The 16,002-nt window shown below is 54.3% G+C and overlaps 1 protein-coding gene across 1 annotated transcript; it reads right to left on the bottom strand.

The window, feature by feature from the left end:
* Positions 1 to 5,979: 5,979 nt before the first annotated feature.
* On the bottom strand, positions 5,980 to 10,608 carry LOC311204334 (uncharacterized protein; the record flags this gene model as incomplete). The annotated part of the gene is made up of 7 exons (XM_084280778.1): positions 5,980 to 6,220; positions 7,202 to 7,286; positions 7,825 to 8,237; positions 8,875 to 8,947; positions 9,473 to 9,548; positions 10,270 to 10,403; positions 10,584 to 10,608. The coding sequence occupies 7 exons, from the start codon at positions 10,606 to 10,608 to the stop codon at positions 6,178 to 6,180; spliced, it is 849 nt and encodes a 282-aa protein (XP_084136904.1). The 3' UTR covers positions 5,980 to 6,177.
* Between the last annotated feature and the right edge of the window lie 5,394 nt (positions 10,609 to 16,002).

Below are 16,002 nucleotides of genomic sequence, written 5' to 3'. Positions count from 1 at the left end.
CCGCTCCCATCCACACCTCCCACCCAACTCCCCCAGAAATCACTGTCTCCTGATGAATCGGTTTGCAGCATTTGCTCGTATGTGCCACAGGCTCAGGGATGCGTTTATCCACTGAGAGCAAGGCTGGGCACAGAGCAAAAGGATTTTTGATGGTGACCATTGAAAGTGGGCAGCTTACTTGAAAATTAACCTGGAAAATACAACCCCCCGTTTGGGTCGAGCGATGGCCGCTTACTAAAGAAAAACTTGCCCACTTCCAAGATTGAATAGAGGAGCAACTGACCAAGGGACACATCCAGCCCTCCACAAGTCCGTGGAACTCGCCTATTTTTTATTGGGTCTAACCCCCAGCCAAAGCAGTTTCCCTTGGACAGGTCACACAGGTCGGCGTACAGATGGGGCTGGAATAGCTCCAGAGAAGGAGACTCCAAACTCCCCTGGGCAGCCTGTCCCAGGGCTCCCTCACTCACTGAAAAAGTTCTTCCACATGTTGGTGTGGAAATTCCTATGCTCCTACAAGATGCCATTGCCCCTTGTCCTGTCTCCACAGACAAGTGAACCTGGTAGTGGCATTTCTTTACTTGGTGGTTCCCTGAGCAGTGAACCCCCTCATCTACAGCGTGAGGATCCAGGAGCTCAAGGATGCTGTGTGGAAACTGATGACTGGATGTTTCTAAGCAGCAACAAACTGCTGGTCTTCTGTGCATCGCTGGCCACGAAACTCACGTTAGCACCAGGCTGTATTTAGTAGGTTTTTGAGTAGTTGGTTTGGGTTTTTTTACTCCTAGTGTGTCTAAGCCATAATAACATGGTGCACGTTCATCCTCCCATGAAGTATCTCCCGGTCTTGTGTGACCCAGACACCGCGTAAGGACGAGCTGTGCTCCCTACGAAACGTGTTTGAACAGACCAGAAAAACTCCACACACTGGTAAGAGAACGTTTTCTTTTAAGAACTTGCCAAACCAAATTGTAACAGTGCAAAATAAGATTTCTCTGCAGAAATAAGCGTCAGAGCATCTGGGGCATCTCTAGTGGTCAAGCCGCTGAGCCAGCCCTCTTTCCACTAGAGCTCTGTTCACTGACAGCATCTAAAGGGGGGGAAAAGAAGTAGAAAGGTGAACAAGCCACTGGAAAGAACCATCAGCCAGTTGCTGATCAACACTCTGCATCATCATCATCGTCAACTCTAAGAGTGTTGACAAAACAGGCATGTGGCCAGACACACCTCATCTCCCATCGAGTTCAGAGCTCTACCAGTGGCAGACCTGTTGCACTGTCATAATTTGTGACCTGGAAAAGACAGACCGACATCAGTGTGCAGACAGACACCAGTCCTAGTCGCGAGTGTGAGCGATTCTCAGCAGTGCCCTGCCCTGAGCCACAGAGTTGGCACGGCCAGCGTCAGCCACTGCGCTGCCGATGCTGCACCAGGAAGGTCTCAGCACCAAGGTTTCTCCACGAGAGCCCTGCCCAGCAGCCAGGCGTCCAAGCTGGGCCTTTGTTCTGGCCTGGAGCACACACAGGATGCTGGAGGAGAGGGGCCAACAGCAGCACTCAACGCAGCAGCAAGGCTTTCCCAGACAGCTCCCACTGACCTGCGCCACCAGCACTGCGCCTCTGGTCATCTCCACAACGGCTGCGTCCGCTTGGGATGAGAAGTGATCCTCGTCTGTGGAGAGAGCAGAGCAGGAGACAGCAGATGAGATGGTGCCAGGCTTCACAGGCCAGGAGGGACTATGCAACCAGCCCTGCCTGACCTCTGACAGCAGCCCAAACAGAGAACCCTCCCCTGCCACCGCTGGAGGCATTTGCTGGACCCAGCCTATCCAGCTGGAGGTCACACAAGTATTATCCCTGCTGTGCTGCCGAAAGGAAAGGACCGAGCGCTTTCTAAAGCCACCTTCATGTGAACACCAGCAGCGAGTGAATTGGGAGGCTTGAAAGGCAGAAGAGCAGACTTTTCATCTGCCATTGCTGTTTTGACTCTGACTAGTAGGAAAATCTCAGGCGTTTGTCTAGCAAATTAAAAGCTAAGTTTGCCTTGGTAACTCCTTCGGGACAGTAGGTGGCAGAGTAGCTCCAGCTACTTCACCTATACCCTGAAGGTCCTGCCAACCTGCTCTTCAGTAAAGTCATTCCTTCTCTCCTCCCTCCACACAGGAGAAAGCCTGGCCCTTCCCCATCTCTCCCCTGGAGCCTGACAGGTTGTGCCACACTCACACATTTAGAAGAAAATACGTTTTCTCCAGCCCTCACTCCAGTCCCTTCAGAGGCTGCGCTCGCAAGGGGAGGGAGAAGGCTGAGACAGAATCAAGGCTGGTACACAGCTGGCACCCAGGGAAACCTGCCAGAGCACCACCAGGGTACGTCTCGAGAGCTCCGTTACCTGCCAGCGGGACCACGTTGTCCAGCAAAACTTCTGCTGCTTGGAAAGGCAGCGATAAGAAGTCAGACCTGAAGGAAAAGGGAACAAACCCAAAGAAGATGGATTTAAGTTTCTCCTGTGTCCTTGAAGGTTACGGCAATTAATCAACTGCTTTAGCAGGAATTCAGTTTAAAAGTAAAGACCCTCCAAAGACCCCAGACCACGCTCCCAGCAATCCAAGCAGCAGCAGCAGAGGAGCTACAGACCTGATCTTCCTGAGCTGGTCGATCTTCACTCTGTTGTAGCCTCCATAGTCCACGTAGCGGAGCTCCACTTCACCGGTCTCTTCAAAGTACCTATTGACTTGAGCCCGTAACCACGCCCCATCCAGAGCCGGAGCCGCGCAGATCGTGCCAACTGCAAAGCAGAAGAGCTCAGGGTGAGTGGATGCCCAGAAATGAGCCCTTCGGGCGGATCAGCCGCGCTGCACAGCGACCTCCTGAGAACCAACAGCATTCCTTCTGCTGCTCCCATCTCCCTTCCACACCCCTGCCCCTCCATCAGACCCGCCTGCAGCTGCGACTCAGCAGAGCTGCCTTGGACTCTCAAGTCTGTCTGCCACTACCGTGCTCAGGGGCATTGGGCTTTTGCATGACCCTACAAGTTTCTCAAGCAAACAGCTTGTGAGCAGTTGAGTTACTTGCCTTCTACTGGAGTTGGCAGGGTGGGAATATCCAGTTGGGAATAGCAGGCATTCATCTGCTGGCCAAGTCTATGCTGGACACAGAAAGTAGGGTGTGTATGCTGCTGTAAAAACATGTGGCCAGCATTGACTTGGAGTTCAGCACGTGGGGGGGCATGCAACTCTTCACACAGAACTGACAGGGTTCAAGGGCACTTGGTCTGCAACCAACTGACTCAACCACAGCTCCTCAGAGCACGTCTCTGCCTCGCCCAGCAGCACCTCAGAAACCTGCTGCCATCCACCCATTCAGCAGCAGCCCATAAAGAGAGAAGGACCCCGTGCTTACTGGAGGCTGCCTCAACGGGAGCAGAAACCATTCGTGTGAGCAGGTCTCAAAGCAGCGGGGTGTTCAGCACCCAGACACGGCCCATTTCACTGGGCTGCTCAAGCACACCCTCAGCTTTAGACAGTAAACTCCATGCTGAAAGGGGACCAGCCCATTCACCCCTTTGCAGCAGACCCTGAAATTCACCCAGAGCCAACAGCGATGGGAATTCTGAGAGCAAATGCATACCCACCTGTACAAGGGCCAAATATTCCTCTGCTGAGAGGAATAGATTTAGAGGGAGAGGATAGATTTAGACATGTTCTGAAGCAGAAGGGGTACAGCACATAAAACACTTGGTCCCCATGTATTTGTAGGAGGATTTGGAAATCCCTTACCTCCTGAGTGACCTTCACCCATTCCTGCTGCCCTGCTACCATCACGATGCATGGCCAGAGCATCCTCTTTATGCACCCCTTTACTGTGGGGCACGATGCTGCCTTCAGGTAGAGCCAGAGTGGGAGGCTTTTCTCTTGGTACTGAGCTCTGCTCAGCAGGCACATCTTGGCTTGCAGATACCCTCTGTGAATCCAACTGCTGGCCTGATGCACCAGACCACGTTGTCTTCTGCGGCGGGGCCTTCGCACTCGTCCCACCTTCAGATGCACGTGCACAGCCAGAGGACGCAACGCTCGCCATCTCCAGAGGCAGGGAGGCTGAGGCTTCATCCCCTGGGCACTGCTCTTCCTTGGAGGCTGCCTCTCTCGCCCCAACACTCGCTGCTGGTGTTTCCTGCTGCTCTTCAGCAGCTCTTTCTTCTTGATTAAAGGTGGCAGACTTTCTCCTTTGGCAGTACAGCCACCAGCAGCCAACAAGTGCCAGCACTCCAGGTATGGCACACAGGAGGACTCTGTGGAAGCGCCCAGCCATTTTACACAGCCTCAGGGATTACAGCTGGGAAGAGAAACAAGAAAGCACCTTACAATCGTCAGTGGGAAAGTAACACAAAGCCTGAAGCTTCATAAATGCCTGAAGGTGTTTCTATGAGCACCAACAGGGTCGTTTCCCAGTCCCGGAATTCCAGTCCTGAAATTCAGTCCCTGAATTCCAGTCCTGAAATTCAGTCCCTGAATTCCAGTCCTGAAATTCACGTCCCTACCAGAGAGCACACAACAAGTTCCTCACCCAAGACCATATATCAGGACATTTCGCACCAATAGACTTCTGGATTTCACCTGACTTCACCTTTATACTTCAAACAATTTCACCAGGCAGAATCAAGAAGACCAGAAAGCCCTGGGGGTGCCAGTGGAAAACACTGGTGCCCAAGTTGGCTTTTCCTCCTTTTTCTGAACGGGCTGGGAAATCTCACGCCTCTCAAATCCTGGCTACACGGCTGGTACTAAGGCCAGGGGGTTGGCTTGGACAACAAGGGGATGTTCTTTGGTGACTCCAACCTCTTGGAGAGGGACAGGATCCACCTGTCTAGAAGGGGCCCTCAGGAATCCCAGACCCAGGAGGTAGGATAAAGTCTGGAGAAAGGGCAGACGGAGTAAATACCGGCTTTACCATCTCTACTGTCACCCGGCTGAGCCATCAAAGAGAAGATTTAAGAAATGAAGAAAAGAAGAAAAGGAAATTCCTCCCAGGCTGCCCAGGGAGGCTGGGGAGTCTCCTTCTCTGGAGGGATTCAACACCTACCTGGACCCTGTCATGTGTGACCTGCTCAAGGTGATCTCCCCAGACAAGGCTGGAGGTGATCTCCCCTGACAAGGCTGGAGGTGCTTCCCCTCTGGGAAGTGACCTCCCAGGTGATGCCCCTCTGACAGAGATGTCACTGGTTGGTCACCAGAGGTCCCTGGCAACTGTTGCAATTCTAGACCTCTAGTGGGTTGGCTTGAGACAGGGGGGCAGCAGGCAGAAAACCAGGATGCACATCTTGCAGATGGGGACAAAGCCAGGAGATTCAAGATCCTGTCAAACTAGAGTTTTTTTAGTCCATCTGCAGCAGATACAGGACTGGGTTTTTTTTTTAATTACTATTTTTTAAGAGAATAGGCATAGCACTAACGTCATAGTAATAAAAGAAGTGAGAATGAATAAAACCTGAAGTATCTCCATTTATCACACTCACAGGCCCCGTTACAAACCTGTAACTTGGCAAGTAAAAGCAGGTGAACAAGTTTGGTTAAGAAAATAAATACAAATCTAATATCAATAGCAGTTCAATCTAAAAAATAAATTATAATTTGATTAAAGAAGTTGAATTGCAACTTCTTAAAGAAGTTGCACATGACAATTTGACATTCAATGAAGCCACAATTTGAGTATGTGAAAGTATTGAGTATGATTATCAAAACTTTCAAAGGGGGAAATGTGACAGTCACCCTAATAAAATAGCTTCACTTCTACGTTATTTTGGTTCTAGTGTAGGATTCGATTTTGATTTTAAAGGAGTTAGAGCAGCTGTGAGAATATAAGGGGGAAATAACAGAAAGAACCCCCAAAAAACCCACTCCAACATGATTGATGAAATATTGTTTATAGGGTCAACGCCGCTCCGGTCCCAAACAGCTTCACACCAGCACGGCTTTTTTTTTTATAGAATTTAAATATTTAATGCAATAAAATAAATAAATATTTCTCTTTGCACATTTAACAGACAAAAACAGAACAACAAACCCAACCCCACGTTGCAGGGACTTGGTCAAACTTCAGAAGAGAAACTAAAATGAGGGTCAGTCCAAGGGGATCACAGTGTGACTGCAGTGGTGCCCGTCTCACAGCAGCTGCTGGTGGATTATGGCCCACACCATCTTCCTGTGGAAGTGAGGGATGTGACTCTGGAAAGAGGAGAGAGAAAGCCATTAAATAGAAAGTCAGGGTGGCAAGGAGGCACAAACACCCAGTTCGTTAGGGACGGGGAGCGCAGCTCTGCCCTGCTGAGGCCACCCCAAAGTGCCGACCCCAGCAAGCGCGCGCCCAAGGAGAGGTACAAACCCTCAGCCCCTGCCCCAGGCTGCTGCCCGAACTCCCCTCCCCCAGCTCTTGAAAAAATCCAGGGCAAAAAGCTCTGGAGCTGTTGGAAACCTTCGCTCACTTGAGGAAAGGTCATGGGCTCGTCTTGGGAGATGCTGTCTGCGTGTTGGCAGGCGAAACCCCCACAGTCGCTGCTGTTCTGCTGCTGAGGGATTTCCTAGGGAAGGCAGAGGAAGGCAGAGGAAGTGCCGTTCCCTCAGAGGACGAGCAGCAGGCGTTACCCACACCAGCCCTGCGCTAACCGCACCCAACTCGGGATGCGCTTCCCACTCCCGCAGGCTCGGCGGGTCCCCCCAGCTCTCGGCACACCCAGCTCTGCACAGCGCCGTGTCTCCGCAATCAAGGCTTGAGGCCTCGCTTTTCCCTCTGAGGGAATGTCCTGAGAAACACTGGCACCAGCCCCTGCTCTGTCACACACCGGGCTCTGTGCTCCAAGCCAGAATCAATCCTCATCCCAGAGCTGGGTTTGGCAGCCTACGGTCTCTGACAAGGGCTCAACAGATCCTTAAAAACTTATGGAATGGGGACAAAGTCAGATTCACATGAATGGGGCAGACTGATTAAACAAACCCCAACCCCAAAACAGCAAAGAGAGCGTTGGGCCAGCAAGAAGAGGCTCTGCTTGGAGAGTCCAACCCAGCTTCCCGCTCCGCTCGCAGCCAGAGGTGGTGCCATAAGAACAGGAGAAGCTTCGGGCTGATGACTTGGGCTGAACTCGGACGGGTTCAGACCCTCACGACAAGGAGCCACAGTTCATTTTCCAAACCCAAGCAGCGCTCACTTACGTGGGGCTCCGTGCTGTGAGGAGTCCCCTGGGAACAAGCCAGCTCCACCTTTCTTTTCTCCCGGTTTTCTTCTTGCAGGAATTTGCTGTTTAACCCAAAAGAGAACAAAAGATCCTCTTTATCTCCAGCATTTATTCCCACAAAAAGCCAGCTGCTGAAGGAGACTCCCACAACAGCAGAAGCTCATTTAGGAACCCTCCAGATCACCCCTTGTCAGAGGAGGAACAGGAGAACCAAGCAAGGAACTGCAATGCCCACCCTGTACCCACATACCAGGTGCACCTCCAGGAAGAGGAAATACAAAAGCTTTTGAGCGGAGGAAGTTCCCAGGCCGGGGGCTGGGACAATACCTGCTGTCTGCCCTCCAACACATGGTGTTACAACCACCAGCTTACGGGGATTCAAAGCTCTGCTGCCACAGAGAGAGTCACCAACAGCATGAAAAAAGGACTGAAGAGCACCATGTAACCACAAGCCTGAGTTAAGTAGCGGGTACCTAAGGGGGTGCAGTAATGTGTCACCCTCCACAAGTCCCGACAACCAGATACTACGTCCTCCTGCTGTGTGGTGCAGCTACAGTCTACCCACCAAGTGGGGCAGGTACAAATCATGGGGATACTCACAGGTCTTTGGAGTCCCAGATGGAAAGGGATCTCCTCCATATTTCTGTTGGTCCAGCTGATACAGAGTTGTCACTGGTTGACTGGAGAAGGTTGGAAAACCGGACAAGGATGGAAGACGGAGCAAGGGTGGAACAGCAGAGTAGAATGGCATGTGGCAGTAGTAGGATGGAAAATGGAAGTAGGATGGCAAGCTGGAGTAGTAGGATGGCACACGGCAGTAGTAGGATGGCACACGGCAGTAGGATGGAACACAGCAGTAGGATGGAAGACTGGGGTGTGATTTAACTCCAGAGTAGATTCGAGCAACGGTGTAGATTGGAGCACTGTACAAGACTGGAGCAGGGGGGAAGGCTGGAGCACTGGAGAAGGCTGGAGCAGTCAAGGGGGCCTCAGCAGTCGAGGAGGCTGGAGCACTGTGGGGCAGGAAAAAACAACAGAAAGGAACCACAGTGTTTATAAGCACGGCATTTGGCATTGATACATGTCAGAGCACCAGAAAGGAGACAATTTATTCCTACACAACTGTCTACATGTGAGTGGGGAGCCACAGCTAAAGGAAAACAAATACCTAAAGTACAACGAGACTGTCAAACATCCTGCACTGGTGTCATGACAAAACACAGCGGGCATTTCTGTGCAGAGGCTCTTCACACTCAGCTGGGTGACTCTGAACTCGGGCAGACCAGAGGGGCAGGAATCAAATTTGTCACCTCACGGTTACCCAAAAGAGAAAACTGCCTCTAAGTTGTGCGAGAAGGACCAGGGGAGGTGGAAAGGAAGAGAGAAAATCCTGGCATCCCCTGTCATTACCTTACATTTCACGTCCCCAGACTAAAAAAGAAAAAAAACATCTCTAGTTGGAAGGGGAGGAAGGAAAAATAAAATGCTACTGAAGGTTCACCTCCCTTAGGAAAGCAGCCCAGGAAACCTTGGAAAAACATCCCTGTGCGGACACAGAGACAAATGTTGGGCAGCACAGAGGATCTTCAGGAATGAAATGGAAAGCAAACCTGTCAGAGAAGAAAGTCAAAGCAAACAGAAGGGTTTTACCTGGCACAAGGAGCTGTCTTGTCCCAAAGGGAGAGTGTTCCATTGCCCAAGGGAGTCCCACAAGGCATTTGATCTACAAGAGGAGAGCATAAGCAAATCAGCCACTGTTAAAGGCAACTGAGGAGGTTGATGAGCTTCCCCAAAGGTCAGTGTTTACTCTCTCCCCTACGTCCCCACATTCCCTGTGTTATGTTCCTTTAGAACAGTCTCAGATTTCCTTACTGGCAACTGCAGCAAGTTGCGCTGGGCATGAGGTATTGACAGGCTGAACCCCAGATTCAAACCCAAAAAGGGTTCTGGGGATCTAACACCTCAAACCAAACCAATTTCCTTCTGGGCAGCTGGCAGCAGCCATATTGCAGCTGGAGCTGGCTGCATCCAAGGCAGCTCCGGGACTGAGATGCCGAGCGAAACGCCCGGCCCCGACCCAGCAGCAGCGCAGGGATGCAGGGAAGAGACTGAGTTCCCACCCCAGCACTGCCAGACGCTACCGAGGGGCGATGCCGCCACAGCCCGTCCGTGAGCCGAGGGGGAGAGTCGCACCACACGCCAGGAAGAGCGCAGGAGAAACAAGCTCACGCCCTGACGTCAGCCTTACCAGTCTGCACCAGTTCTTCCTCCAGCACAGAACTTCGGGGTCTTTTCACTGCAGGTTCAGATGACAGGGCCTGAGTCTGGAACAGAAACAAACAAAGCACCACCCTGAGTTTAACCTGAACACCAGCCCAAGCCAGCGGAAGCTTCTGGAAAGGGAGGCAGCTCTGGTCCGATTTAGGGACTGGGATTTGCTGGCTCAGAGCACAGCAGAAGAATCTTTGCAGGATCTCTGACCAGCACGCTGCCCTTTGGGTTTGATTGTTAATAGGGGCTCTCCCCCACACAGGGATTAAACCCCCTCAGGCTTCCTGCCCAGTTCCCCTCAGGCAGCTCCTCAGCATTCCGGAGTTCAGCCCTGACTCTGGCTCGGGGAGAGCTGAGCCCCTCAGAAAGGGGTTTTGTACAAACAAAGAGTCAATGGTGCTCTCAGGGACAAATAATAGAGCATGAGGGTTTCTTACTCCTCTCACCATACGGGGCAGTAAGAAAAAGAACACGGCACCTCCCAACCAAACTAAGGGGTCAAGCAGCTCAGGACTCGTTTTTACAGAGCCAAAGTCCTAGGGGAATCCTCTCCCGGGCCGGTGGATACCCAACCCAGCAGAGAGGGCTTTATCCAGAGGAAGCAGGTGATTGTTCTCACATGGTCATGTAGTTTGGGTGCTCCTTCCTCAGCTCCACGTGCCAGAGCAGAGCAGGTAAAACCTGAGCAAGGCAAACCCAGCACACAAGAGGCGCCTGCTGTCAAGGGCAAAGAAGAGCCTGAGGCTGCACAGGTTCAGGAAAGTCTCTGCTAACCTCTCCCACAGACTCTGCTCCTGGAGCGGCATCGCTGCCCGAAGCTCGGCGTTTCCTTGCTGCCCTGGCTGGTACCTTCACCGCAGCAGCAGCAGCTTCTTCAGCCTTCTCTTCACACCCAGGGATGGCATCATCTGAACAACAAAAGCAGGCCACATGACAGCGTGACTTAAGAGGGGGTTCAGATCGCCATTTGCATGGCAGCCCAGCTCCTCGATCCCACCCAGAGCACTGGGATTCATTCCAAGCTGCACACCCTTCTGCAGTTTCAGACACCCCTCAGTTTTACAAGGGACACCAAACCCCAGAAGAACCAGGGCTGTGAACTACCTTTGTCATGGGCGCCACCTGGTTGTAGCTTTGGAGGTTCCTGCCCATCAGGATGTTCCACAGGCAGATGAGGGCTGTGGAGAGAAGACACAGAACAGGGATGTACAACCACGGCTCAGCTTCACACAAGCAAAACTCCCAGAGCTAATTGCTGGAGTTCCCTTTCCAAGCCCCCCTGGGATCATCTCAGACACACTCACAGACACCGCAAAGCATCCCCCGCCTCTCCCAGCCAAGGCACCGCTAATTATCCCACTACAGTGGGGTAATTCCTTTCTGTTAATGCTTCTTCATGAGTTACGCTTGTTCCCAGCACCAAACACAGGGCTTTGGCTTACGTGGAACGGGCTTTTTCTTTTACTCTGCACAGGTTAACACCCCCCCAAGCCACACACTGCCCTTCAGCGGGGCAATGCCCCTGTGTACAACGCTGAGTTACTCTCCCCGGGGGTTTCACCACCCACACCCGCAGTTTTGCCTCTTTCTACCCTGGGACACAGAAGCCACAGGCACGGCACGGCCATCACTGCCCATAGCAGGGGGGCCGGAACAAGATGGGTCTCTCAGGTCCCTTCCAACCCCACAACCACCCACCATCTGTGCCTGGGAGCTCCGGGACGCCGGCACCGGTTCAGCCCCGGGAAGGCAGCCCCGTGTCTCCACACGCCCTACGCCGGGACTCGCCCCCAGCCGCTGCTCCCCCTCACACACACACACACTGAGCCCTCTGCTCCTGCCCCACGCGCGCTCCCAGGGCCCGTTTCTTTCCCAACTCCCCGCTTCCCAGACGGAAAAGCCCCCGGGGGGCCAAGGGGGGCGGGTTCGCCAGGGGCCTTCTCGGGGCGGGGGGACCCGCAGCTCCGCTCCCGCCCTGGGCTCCAACGCCGAGGAGAGGTCCCCGCAGGCCGCACCCGGGAGGCCGCGGGGCCTCAGGGACGGGGCGAGGCCCTCGGGCGGCCGTGCGGCCTCGGGGCGGATCGCTGACCTGGGGGGCGGCCTCTGCAGCGGCGGCGCGGCCGGGGACAGCTCGGGGGGCGCGGCGGACGGCGGCGAAGAGGCCGCCGAGGGGCCCCAGCAGCCATCGGGACACAAGCACCGGCAGCCCGCGGCGGGAACGCGCCCGTCCTGCGCCGCGCCCGGCACGGCCCGGCCCCTCCCACCAGGGTGCGGAGCAGCCCCGCCATTGGCTCCGACCGCTGCCTGTCTGGGCAGGGAGAACGCGGAGGAGCCAACGGGGGGGTGTGTGGCCCAGGGCCGGCCACGCATGCGCGGTGCTGCTCCCCCTCCCTGGGCAGCGCCAGGCTGGGCTGGGCCGGGCTGGGCCGTCCCTCCCCGGCTCTGCCCCCCGCTTGCCCGGCCCGGCCCGGCCCGGCCCGGCCGCCCCTCCCAGGGCTGTGCGGGGCAGCCCCGCCATTGGCTCCTCCCGCCGCCTGTCTGGGGAGGCAGAGCCCGGGCAGGAGAGGGGCGGCTCTCTCCTCTCCTCTGTCTCTCCGCCCCCCCACCGCAGGTTCTGCGGCCCGAGGGACGCGGGTGGGTGGGAGCGGCCGGCGGCCCGGCCCCTGGGCAGGTTCCCCCTCCGGTCTCCTCCCCCCGGCTCAGCGGGGGAGAGGACGGAGGCTCCCGGGGCTTACCGAGCCCTTTCCCCAGCGCTCTCCCGGCGCTCGGTGCCGGTCTCCGCTCCCGCAGCACAGACCGGCTCAGCCATGGCCGAAGGCTCGACTGAGCGAGAGCGGCGGGTGGGCAGGACGCGTGTCCCGGGACACGGAGCGGGGACTTGCGAAGCGTTGAACGGCCCCGCCCGGGACCGGCCGGACCGGCTGCCCGGGCAACGGCGACGAGCGACCCGCCGCCGAACCCGCCGGGAATGGCCGAACCCAGTGGGCGGGAACGAGTCGGTTTCCCCTGTCCCGCTGGGTTCGGCTGGGTCCCGCAGCCACCCCGCTCCCCCTGCCCTGACCGAGCCAGAAGGGCGGGGATGCGGGGAGGGAGGGAGCTGCGCGGGCAGCCGGGGTGAGGCTTCTCGGGGTGCCCCCGGGTTTCCACCCCGAGAATCCCGGCCCCCCCTGTGTTTACCTCACGTTTCTCCTTCCCGGGGAGAACAGGATTCCCCACCGAGGCAAAACTCCTCCGTGTCAGACGGGAGGAGCATCGATCCCTTTGAACAGCCAGCACCGGGAATCTCCTGCCTTCAAGTCAGGCTGCCAGCACTAGAACTAGATGCTGCCTCTCTCAGCACAGAGCAGATGAAGCCCCCAGCCCCATTTACACCAGCTACAAAGTCCCCACCACAAGGGCAGGGCTTATTCTCCCTGTCATGACTTCTTGGCGCTGGCGGGCAGCGGGTCAGCCGGGCTTCCAGGCCATTCTCCCTTCCCTTGTTGGAGGAGCTGTTTGTCCGTCTTCTTCTCTCCTTGCTGAACATCCTGGCAGAAGGGAGGGAGGGGGAGAAAGAATTAAAAAAGGCGCTCAGGAGCTCAGGGTGTGAAGGGAACGTTTGTGATCTGGGGACAGAGCAAACTGCACAGGCTGTTCCCAAGACAGTGGCATGGTTGAGGGGGGTGGACGTATAGAAGGGAGCATAAGAAATCGCATTTATAATTTACACATAAATAAGAGTAAATTCAATTACTAACTATTGCAAGATGCTTGGAGGGAAAGGTGCTAAGGAGAACAAAATAAATGAGAGCAAGGTTGTGACTCGCGACAGACAGGGACCACCTGTCAGCAGACAGACGGTCTGTTTAGAGACAGGCGGAAAGCCGGGTTTATCCCCCTCACCGGGACCCGACTCCAGGAACCCCCATCCCTCCGGGGGCGAAGAGATCGGAGAGCCCACGCAGGACCAAAACATCGCCGAATATAAAGTCCTCTCCTTAAGGACGTATCAGATACTAAACTAATAAGAACAGATACTATCCTCGATCCTAGCCAAAAGGCCGAGAAGCGATACCTGACAACCAACCAGAACCTCTACACACCCCCGCCGGCACTCACACAAAACACGGTTAATACACATTTGCCCCGAAACACCCTCAGGTCCCCCTCGCATTCACATTCCCCTGCCTATCCCCCTCTTCCCGCCGGGATCCGCTGCTCCCGGCTCCGTTAACCGGCGGAGAGCTCCGCACCGAGCACTCCCAGCAGCCCCTGCGCGCACCTCTGATCTTTATTTGCATAGACACGCCCCTCTCCAGCCGCTCCTCTGCCCGGTATCCTCCCCAGATAGCACCCAGCTTCTCCCTTCCCAGAACCGGCCACAATAAGATGGTCAAACAGCCGGTGTGCGGATGCTTTTAGGCATCAAAGGTAAACTAAGGATATTTGGCGATAAGATGGGTTATCAGAACTCGTTATAATCACAAACCAGTCAGTGGGGTGTGAACAGTGTGTGTAACCAAGTAGCAGTTGTTCAGCTTGCCACCTTTGCAGTAACAAATGTCTCTAATCTGTGGGATTTCACCCAATAAACGGCTTCACCTGAAATTCATATCGAATTGGGTGTTGCTCGTTGCCGGTCACCACAAACTCCAGAGGAAAAGAGCAGCTGGAAACAATCCCTGCAGCAACCAGACAGTGCTCAAGGATGGTGGAGAGAAGAGAAAACAACACCCTGCAGCAGTACGGCTGAGAAGGTGAGCAGCTGTTACAGCTCTGGGGAATGAGTTCTCTAGTGAGGAAAGGGCCACAGTCAGGATTTGAGCAACAACCCTTTCAAAGAGGCATAAAATAGGATGAGCCAGCACTGGAGCGTCTGCTGCGGTGGGGTCGTGACCATGGAGTTTCACTCCAACTGCACTTAGTGCTCAGTGTAAACACCTGGCAAGGGGTGGGGGATAAATTATGGGATGCAGTCTCTAGGGGAGACAAGAAGGTCAAGAGAGTTGCTGCTGCTGGGAAACTTGGGATGTCCACTCTGGAAAGCATAAAAGCGGAGCAGACAGATGCCACGGGGGCTGCTAAAGCTCTCGCGGCAACGGCATGGCCTGCTGGGAAAGGGTTTGAGCCCCCAGTCCCAGGACCGACCGCCCCCCCACCCGAAGGCTACGGATACAGAGAAACACAGACTAAAGCACCGGTCAGTGTTGTCCCCACGGCACCTCCTGAGCCCATGGACACTGACAAGGAGCCTGTGCACACGGACAAAAGCCCTACAGAGACGGTCCCGAAGCCGCCTGGCCAGAATCTGCCTTGTCAGCCATCGGATCAGGGACCCACTTGGTCTCTACACCCACCGCTCCCATCCACACCTCCCACCCAACTCCCCCAGAAATCACTGTCTCCTGATGAATCGGTTTGCAGCATTTGCTCGTATGTGCCACAGGCTCAGGGATGCGTTTATCCACTGAGAGCAAGGCTGGGCACAGAGCAAAAGGAGTTTTGATGGTGACCATAGAAAGTGGGCAGCTTACTTGAAAATTAACCTGGAAAATACAACCCCCCGTTTGGGTCGAGCGATGGCCGCTTACTAAAGAAAAACTTGCCCACTTCCAAGATTGAATAGAGGAGCAACTGACCAAGGGACACATCCAGCCCTCCACAAGTCCGTGGAACTCGCCTATTTTTACCATCCCTAAACAGGACGGGAGATGGCGCTGGGAGCACGAGTTAAGAAAAGTCAATGACGTGATGGAAGACACGAGAGCTTTGCAGCCCGGTCTGCCACCTCCAAACGTGAGACCTAGAAATTGGGACGTTTGGATTGTTTTTTCACTATTCCCTTACACCCTGATGATTATGAAAAATTTGCCTTTTCAGTCCCTACTGTAAACAAAAATGAACCCATGGAAAGGTATCATTGGGTGGTGCTCCCACAAGGCATGAAAAATTCACCCCCTATGTGCCAGGCTTATGTAGCCTGGGCACTTGCTCCAGTACAAAGAGCGCATCCTGATCTAATCCTTTATCATGATATGGATGAGGTACTGATTGTGGGAAAAACTTGGACATTGAAAGTTTGATTCATGAGTTGACAGGGCATTTGAAAAGCAAGGGGTTACAGATTGCTCCAGAGAAAATTCAAAAGAAGCCAGTGTGGAAATCTCTGGGGTGGCAGATTGATAAAAGTACCATAACACCTCAAAGGATTGAGATCCCAGCTGAGGTCAGCACGTTAAATGATGCTCAAAAGCTGCTTGGAGATAGTAATTGGCTTAAGACCATTGTGTGGCATTACGAATAGGGAATTGGAACCCTTAGTGGCATTGCTAAAGGGAGAAGGTGGTGCAGGAGCACTGAGAATCCTGTCAGAAGAAGCTAAAAAGGCCCTCCAAGTCATAGGTTACAAAATCAAAAATACATATACCCATCGATGGGATGCTGAGTGGGACTTAGGAGTCACAGTCATTAATCAAACAGAACATGTGGTTGCTATTATAATGCAGTGGACTAATGACAAAGATCCCT

Source organism: Gallinula chloropus, assembly GCF_964237585.1.
Source record: "Gallinula chloropus genome assembly, contig: HAP1_SCAFFOLD_160, whole genome shotgun sequence".
In the NCBI taxonomy this organism is placed as follows: domain Eukaryota; kingdom Metazoa; phylum Chordata; class Aves; order Gruiformes; family Rallidae; genus Gallinula; species Gallinula chloropus.
The sequence above is the reverse complement of the archived record's forward strand: the minus strand, read 5'-3'. Positions and strand labels throughout refer to the sequence as shown.